Here is an 8,532-nt window from a genome sequence, read left to right as displayed (position 1 = left end):
CACAAATCCCATTGTAAGGATACTTAAAATTAATAAAATTTAAAATTTTCTTTTATTTAAAAAATTGTGGAAAAAACTTATCCTTACAATGCAAACACATATGAAAACTATGTTGTTATCTATTCCTAAGCAATCTATCATAACTCTTAAGCAGCAGCTCAAAATACTGATCTTCGAATCATGCGATCGAAATCCATCTTCACGATCAGATTCATCATACTCTTCTTCAAGGCTTCCTCTCTTTTTACGATTCTACAAAACATCAAAATGCGACATAGTCACATCATGTAATAAGAATCTCCAAATAGGAACTTAATAGAGTTAGATAGTGGACTTTACTTGAAGCATAGTCAAATTTTTTGACTTTTACCATCCTAGTGAACTTTCTGGTAAATAAGGCAGCTTCGCAACAAATGCCCCTTCCTTTGGCAATAGAAACATATGGAATCTTTAGTAATGGTACATGGGACTATCTCAGACTTAGCCTTTGTCTTTACCATTTGGTGAACCGGGTTGACTATGACCGATCCCTTTCCATTGGGAAGAGAAGACTTTTTTGGACTTCCAATGTTTCCATTATCAATGTCCATGTAAGTTTGGGAAGTAGATCTTCCAATCAAATTTGCTTTACCAGTGTTCCAAATCATTGCTGATTCAGCAACAACAAGCAAATAGGTAAGATCGATAAGGGTCATGTCGTGATCTGTCACATAGTAGTCCTTAATGAACTCACTATATGACTCGGAAAGCGATGGAAGAACCCAGTCAACAGTCAACTTCCTTGAGACTTCGACACCCAACTCTCCCAGCTTGTCAATATGCGACTTCATCTCCAAGATGTAAGCACATATGGACATTGCTTGCCAATAGGGATTGAGTGACCGTGCACTTTTCAAGAACTTGTGGGTTAGGGAGAATAATTGGAGGAAGTGGAGGAAGTGAAGTATGATTTCCAGTCCCATTAATGCACAACAAAGGGATTAATCTTTCACCTTGATCGCCATTTGGGATATCATCTTTATTAGGATACACTACTAGAAAACAGCCCTTTAATGACACGCAAACAATGACACTCGCTGATAAAGGGCGCGCATTTGTGCGTGCCCTAAAAAATAATGTCAGTTTTGCAAATTTTGAAGGATGGAGGACACGCATTTGTGCGTGCCCTAAAAATAGTGTCAGAAAAAGAAAAAAAAGGAAATGTGGAGGGCGCCTTTCATAATATGTGTGTCGTCTAAGTGTGTCGTTTTATAATTTTTTAATGAAACACGCGTTTTTTAAGGAGGAATTTCACCCGCCTGTTGGATCCCAAAAATCAAACCCCCCGCCTCTTCCAATTAGCAAGAAAAAGCCCTAGGGCCTTCGTCTTCATAGCAACATCGCACCACCACCCAACCTCCGATCTCGCACCGCCAAGTGTCTCCGACCATCTTCTCCAACCATTCTTTCCTGTCGCACTACATCGATAACAAAACCCCCCATCATGATATGCTAATGTTTGTATTTCTGTCAATCGAGATCAAATCATTCATGTCACAGGTGCTCATGCTTCACGTTCGTATGATAAAACCCTAACCGTAAAAACCATCATTCTCTAGGTCGAGTGTAACGATTCCATCAAGAATGTCAAATACATGATCCAGGTTCCTCTTTCTCTTCTATTCTTACCTCTAATTTTGATTTTGAAACTTCTCATCTTCTCCTCTATAAAACCCTAACCGGGAAAATCATACGGGTTTCAATTGTGATTTCCTCCTCCATTCTCGATCCCTACTTCTACTCTCTACGCATCTCAGGTAGGATCCGTTCTTTCTCCCTTTTTCTCCTTCTTTTTTTTTTGTTTTATCAGGTACGACATCATTCTCCCCTACTTTTCTACTTGTGCATCCCATTCTGATACTTTTCTACTTAATACAATCATCGGCGATTCAAAACCATCAAACGCTTCAGCATCTATCGTATTCGGGTAATTCATCCCAATCCATTAACCCCTTTCATTTTTCACTAAAAAACCCCTAATTGACTTGGCAAGTTCATAAACCAGATGTAGCACATCCCAAACTGGGGATTTAACCAATCCCAATAGAGCCATTGACAAAATCTTTAGATTCGGTCAACAAGGACTCTCTGTAATCGCGCATATTTCTTCACAGGGGATCGCTCCAGATGCTTTCTCTCATTGTCTCGTTGGAAATGGTGGTGGTGGTGGGATTTTGGTTCTAGGTCAGATAATCGAGCCAACCATGGTGTATACTCCATTAATCCAGTCACAGTAAGTTCTCTTTCGCTTATCTCTTATCATAAAACATTAACAATGCTTCGATGATTTTAAGACCTCAAGACTATCTTCTTCAACAGAACTCGGTGGTAATTTATAGATTCATATCTAACACTTTAAATTATACAGAAATTGGGATTACGTGAACAATTATAATCTTGAAAAGTAGCAAACTAATGATCTCTTTTCTATAGGGTGGGGCTTCACTGTGGTGCATAGGGTTTCAGAAAATTCGTGGACAGGGAATTACCATTCTAGGAGGTATATATAATAAACAAAAATATCCAAAAAAAAAGATTACTTTTTCATTGTTTTTAACTTGTATTGTTATTAGTTTGATGCAAATCTTGTTTTAAAAGATAGGATTGTTGTTTATGATCTTGGTGGTCAACAGATAGAAGTGTATGTTTGTTTAAAATGTTATCTTATATAAGACCTTTATTAAATTATTATGCATGCTATTTCGGATATTGTTGTCCTACAGCAAATGCTAGCAGTTAATTTGAACTCAGAGTTGGCTTTTTATATTGACATCTGGTTTTTAAATCTTTTAACAAACTAAAAAAAGAATATCTTTTTGTACCAGCTAAACGCATCCACAACAGATAAGGGACTAAACTTCTATGACTCACAACATCACTTTGAGCACTCACAGCTTCTATTGGTTCTTTTGAGTTCACTTCCACATGCACCAAAGACTTTTCAGTGTCGCACATTATAGGTACTGCTGTTTCCATTTATACCCTTGTCCCTGGAAATTCTATTTTGTATATTTACTTCTCCTTTTGATTTCAGGATCTTCTGATTTTGGCTTGCAGTCATGCTGTTTCCATTTATACCCTTGTCCCTGGGGAGTATCCTTATATTCTTATACTCATTTCTCATCTTCTACATTTATAATTTTCTTAACTTTTCTATCTTTCTGCAGTTATATTTAGTCGATTGGATCCAGGAGAAAAACTTGTTATAGGTTGTCAAAAAGCAACAATTTCTGCTGAAACACAGGTATAATTCTTTTAACACACACATATATACATACATACATTTATGCTTTTTGATAATATTATTCTTGAGCAGATTAGATGTATAATTACAGCTGATGAGGTGTTTCTTATGAATTCACTTGATGGCTCTGTGGTTCAGTATAAGTCTGAATTGTGTAAACGCCTTCAGGAAGAGAAATATCATTCAGGTAAGTTGATATATTCTAAAATCTTTTAACACTTATGTTCAATTCTAAATAACAAACATGGTTCATCTGCTTTCTGTTTTTACCCCAAAGTTGAAACCTATTTGGCTATTTCAGTTTTGGTTGAAAGATTTAATGTTGGTTTGGTCCTTGGAACTTTGAAACAAGGACCAAAATCAGAAAATCTCAGGGACCAAAGTTGATACGAAACCTTGAAATAAGGACTAAAACTAAAAACGGTTTTAGTTTTGGACTAAACTTGGTACATATCAAAAAGCACAGGGACCGATGTTGTTGTTTACTTTAACAAGTATATTCAGTCTAAATTTTAGAGTAAATTACAAAACTAGTTCCTATGCTTTCGGATTTTTACCAATGTTTAGTCCAAATTGAAACCTTTTACAGTTTTGGTCCTTATTTTGAGGTTTCATATCGATATTGGTCCACGAGACCTTCAAACAAGGATCAAAATTTATATGAAATAAGCACCACAATCAGGAAGTTACAGGGATCAACCAAACTCAATATTAAACCTTGAAATGAGGACCAAAATTGAAAAGAGGTTCCACTTCTGAGTTCTGATTCTTACCATGTTCCGTCCAAAATTGGAATCTTTTTTCAGTTTTGGTCCTCATTTCAAGGTTTAAATCGATTTTGGTCCCTTGAACTTTGAAACAAGAACCAAAATCAATACGAAACAATTAAATAAGGACCAAAATCAATCCAAAAACTTATTATAAGGACCAAATTTGAAAAGGTTTCAGTTCTTCATTAAACTTGGTAAAAATCTGAAAGCGCAGGGACCATTTTTGTAATTTTTTGTCCTTGCTGTCAGATGACCTACCATTCGAGTTTAGGGAACTTGAACTAGCTTTGGAGTTTACCTGCCTCACTCTTGATACTCAGGTATATACGTACACAAGCTTTATATATTTATGTAATAATATATATGAAATGAATGTTATTGGTTTAATTTAATAGGTGAAAGAGTTGGAAATGGAAATTCATCCTGTTCTTGATGAATTAGCAAAATCAATAAGTACCCTCAATCTTGAATGTGTTTGTAGATTCAAAGGCCACCTTCTTGCATTGACTCAACGTGTGCAAAAGGTACAAATTTATTAGATCAATTTACATTTTAGGAAATGTATATAGACAATTCTGTTGTGTTCCACACGGGTTATCGCTACAATTCCCAAATGCCATATGGTCCATATTCTCCAGTGACCACACCTCTCCCTTCTGTTAATGGTGATGCACAACTATATCCACATCCAACTCAACAGTATACATTCTTTCGATCACCATATTATCAGATTATCCCTTGAATAGCTGATTGCAGCATCCTGAGAATTATTAGGACAAAAGAACATTTCATTTAGATCATTTATACCTTCCATTTATCAAATGATAGCAAATAAATACCCGTTGTTTAATAATATCAGGTTGCACCAGTTTATCCTATGCATTCATTACCAAGGACTCAGTAATAGAAGAGTCTTGAGATACCAAGAATTACAAAGGATTGTTCATAAAAGGTTAGTGTGTTGAATAGAAATTTCAAAAAATGAAACATTTTAATTAAGACATGGTATGTTGAATACTCAATATAATTAGTACTGAAAATTACATTGTATTTGAATAACATTGATCATTGCAAGGGACTTTTTTTCTTATGTTTAACCCAACTTTCAATATCAAACACAATAATAAACAACACAGTTGCACTATATCTACAGCGTTTATATTATATATAAAACCATACCCGTTAGAAAAATAACATGTTTCATTGTCTTTCAGGCATCGGGTAGTGGATGTGCATGGTTTTCACAACCTGTTTTCCAGAGATGCTTAGACATTATCCATACTCAACAGCTGGCTAAGGTTGTAGATATAATTTTTTTATTTTATGAATAACTCATGTCATATACAGTTTCCGGTTTATATGCCATTTGTGATGCCATGTCATCTTTCAAACTCAGCTTCTGATTAATTTGGTGTATTATTTTGGCAGGTTGATCCTGCTACATGGCCAATAATGATCTTTAGCGTCTTCTAGAAGGATTGGAGATTGCATTTAATCGTCTATCTAAGACTTCACTCCAAGGACTTGATGAATTTAAGCTAGCAATGTTTTACATGATTTGGACATGAACCCTAAGATATAATACTTTGGCATGGCTAGAAGCTTTGGAGGAAACGAGACTCAAGCAAAAGCAAACACACAGAGAGTTGTTCGCACATAGTAAGCTAGATAATGCAACTGTATATAAATTTTGCTTCTCTTGTGTCAATTTCAGTCATTACATTTACTCACTACTGGAATAATTATTTGTATTTGACATATTAGTGAAATAAATTATCTTTGTTATTTATGGTATTTTATTTTGTATTATGAGATTTTTAATGTGTTGTTTAATTTGAAAATTACTAAATCTATCAAAATATATAAATTTTAAAACATTTAACTTTATGACACTTAAAAATGTATGTTGTCTTTCTTTATGACAGGGGTTTTAATGATACGCAATGCGAGTCGTAAATGCGCGTCGTAAGGTTACGACACGCAAATGCATGTCATTTTCTTTTATGACATGGCCTTCCTTGACACGCATTGCGTGTCGAAACGCACGTCGTAAATGTGTGTCGTAATTGTACGTCGTAAATAGACGACGCGCAAAAGCGTGTCGTCTCTTGTTATGACAGGGCCTTCCTTGACACGCATTTGTGCGTCGTCTGAGCGTTTTACGACATGTATTGCGCGTCGTAAAAGGATGTTTTTCTAGTAGTGATAGCTTTATCCAAAATGATAAGGAAGACCATAGTTGTCATAACTAGACATATATGAGGGAGAAATTCAAGTTTAGTTGATTTAAGTCCTTAATATAACACCCAATATGAAATATTAAGGCTAGAACCCAACACAATATTTTATAACTTGGAAGAGGGATGCCGTAATCCAAGCTACAAAATATTTGAAGGTAGGTAAATGACGATTTACCAATTTCCACCATGAAAAACGAAATTTAACATTAGGTTTTAAATGAATTGAAACTCCTAGATCTTTTGAGATTCATTGAACTATTCAATGGCATGTTTAAATCTCGATTTTGCCCTTCAAGTTTGTGACTGGGATGCCGAGGATCACAAACAAGGAGTGAATAACGATACATATTAACTTGGTACACTTAATGTTACAACCACCTAATCAATGTGCCGGTTAACCACACATGATCCATTGATCTATGATTAACATCAAGCTACCCTTTGCCACACATTGTCAGTCCCAAATTAGTGTGCCGGTTAACCACACACGCTCCACTAACGACTTAACAAGGTGCAAAGTGAAATTTCATGTGTTAGCACCAAATTCACATTTTCCTAAAGTAACTAAGATTGGGAATTTAATAAAGTTTAGTTACTTTATATTTATCATTATACTTTTGATGAAGGGAGAATTAATGTCCTATCCTACCCGTTAGGCTGATGACCCTCCACCAGTCAAGGAAGCGGTGGGTGAGAATGGACATCCATTAAACTGCCATTTTATAGGCCGTAACCTTATACCCCCCTTATAGACGGCTTCATGAATGAGGCCTACTAACGGTAAGACTGACATACTCTTATACATATATATATAAATATTAAACCTATAGTATTATAATAGTATAAGAGTTGAATTTTAAACTTTTAAAATTCTAAGGGTTGGAAATAAGGTATACATGTGGGGGGGGGGGGGATTTACAAATTCCAAAACTTGAGGGCAAGTTTTGAACAATTCAAAAACTCTTGGTTTCCATAACTTATGAGTTTAATATGGTTTTTATGGAAGACTTTTCAAGTTCCATAACTTGAGGACAAGTTATGTGTAACGCCCCGATTCTCAAAGTATTGATTTATGGTTAATTCTCATGATTTCAAGGTCTACTCGACGAGTTGGTTGCCCGACTCGTTGAGTAGCAGCGGGTTGGGACACGTGTTTAAATGACCAACTCGCCGAGTCGGAAGAGTGACTCGACGAGTTGGAGCTGGAGGGTGAAACCCTAATTTCTATGGTTTTACACCCTATTTAAGGAATCATTAGCCTCCCTTAGTCCCTTACAGTCCCTGGAGAGCTCAGCAAAACCCTAATCCATGTGTGTGCTTCTTTCTTGTGTGTTTTAAGCTTTGGAAGGTGGATCTTTGTAAGAAGAGCTTGGAAATCAAGTGGCTAGAAGCAAGGAACATGTGGGGATTTGATAACTACCTCAGTTGGCATCTTTTGGAAGGTATCAAGTTGTTACCTTGACCTCATTTCATTCTAGATCTCATTTGGTTAAATATTTGGGCTTTTATAGCATATTGTGAAGCCATTCTTCGGCATGAACTCAAATCTGAAGTTGTAACTTCAGATCTGAACTTTCTTTGGTCTCTAAGTCCATAACGCTATCAGCTTTGGCAAGTATGAACCCCTCCTTAAGTGTAAAACCCTATTGCAAGATTGGTTTTGTCATTATAAGACTTTAGAGCCTTGCATGCACGTAAAGTTTGCAACTTTACGTGATAAACATGCCTTGGGAAGCTGGATCAGCAATATGGAACCTTGTGATGGCTTAATAAGCATCTGTTTGGATATGGACTGAAGGGACTCGACGAGTTGGATGGTCAACTTGGCGAGTCCGATGAAGATAGTCGTGGGCTCGGCGAGTCAGCTAGGTGACCCGGCGAGTCGGCTAGGGTTTTTCCCAACCCTTGGACACATTTGAACTTGGCAAGTTGTAAGGGAAGCTTGATGAGTTGGCCAAGGAGTTTATGGCCGCAAACCGTAGGAAATCGACGAGTCACTCTAGTGACTTGGCGAGTTGACAAGTTATACAAGGAACTCGACGAGTCGCTAAGGGTACTCGACGAGTTGAGGTCAACATGGATTGTTGACCTTAACCTTTTGACTTTGATTTTGACCATTTGGCTTCTGGGGGCATTTGAGAAATTAGAAATTTATGAACATGGTTTGATGGTAAATATAGGTGGTGGAGTTTGTGACAGTGATCCGAGCATGGAGCTTATCATTTCAGCACGTTAGTTG

At 36.5% G+C, this 8,532-nt stretch overlaps 1 protein-coding gene across 1 annotated transcript; it reads left to right on the top strand.

Moving 5' to 3' along the window:
* The first annotated feature begins 3,325 nt into the window (after positions 1–3,325).
* Positions 3,326–5,460, top strand: LOC145131041 (magnesium transporter MRS2-5-like). The gene is made up of 4 exons (XM_079065775.1): positions 3,326–3,470; positions 4,303–4,373; positions 4,449–4,577; positions 5,401–5,460. Exons 1-4 carry the CDS (start codon positions 3,326–3,328, stop codon positions 5,458–5,460), a joined length of 405 nt encoding a protein of 134 aa, XP_078921901.1.
* Positions 5,461–8,532: the final 3,072 nt, after the last annotated feature.

This window comes from Lactuca virosa, chromosome 8, assembly GCF_052849685.1.
Source record: "Lactuca virosa cultivar CGN04683 chromosome 8, Lactuca_virosa_CGN04683_v6, whole genome shotgun sequence".
Taxonomy (NCBI): Eukaryota; Viridiplantae; Streptophyta; class Magnoliopsida; order Asterales; family Asteraceae; genus Lactuca; species Lactuca virosa.
Note: the sequence above shows the minus strand (reverse complement) of the source record. Positions and strands in the feature narration are given on the sequence as shown.

Coding starts and splice junctions, on each gene's coding strand:
- LOC145131041 (XM_079065775.1), top strand. CDS start 3,326: ATGCTTTTTGATAATATTATTCTTGAGCAGATTAGATGTATAATTACA. Junction 3,471..4,302: donor GGAAGAGAAATATCATTCAG/GTAAGTTGATAT, acceptor CCTTGCTGTCAG/ATGACCTACCATTCGAGTTT. Junction 4,374..4,448: donor GCCTCACTCTTGATACTCAG/GTATATACGTAC, acceptor TTAATTTAATAG/GTGAAAGAGTTGGAAATGGA.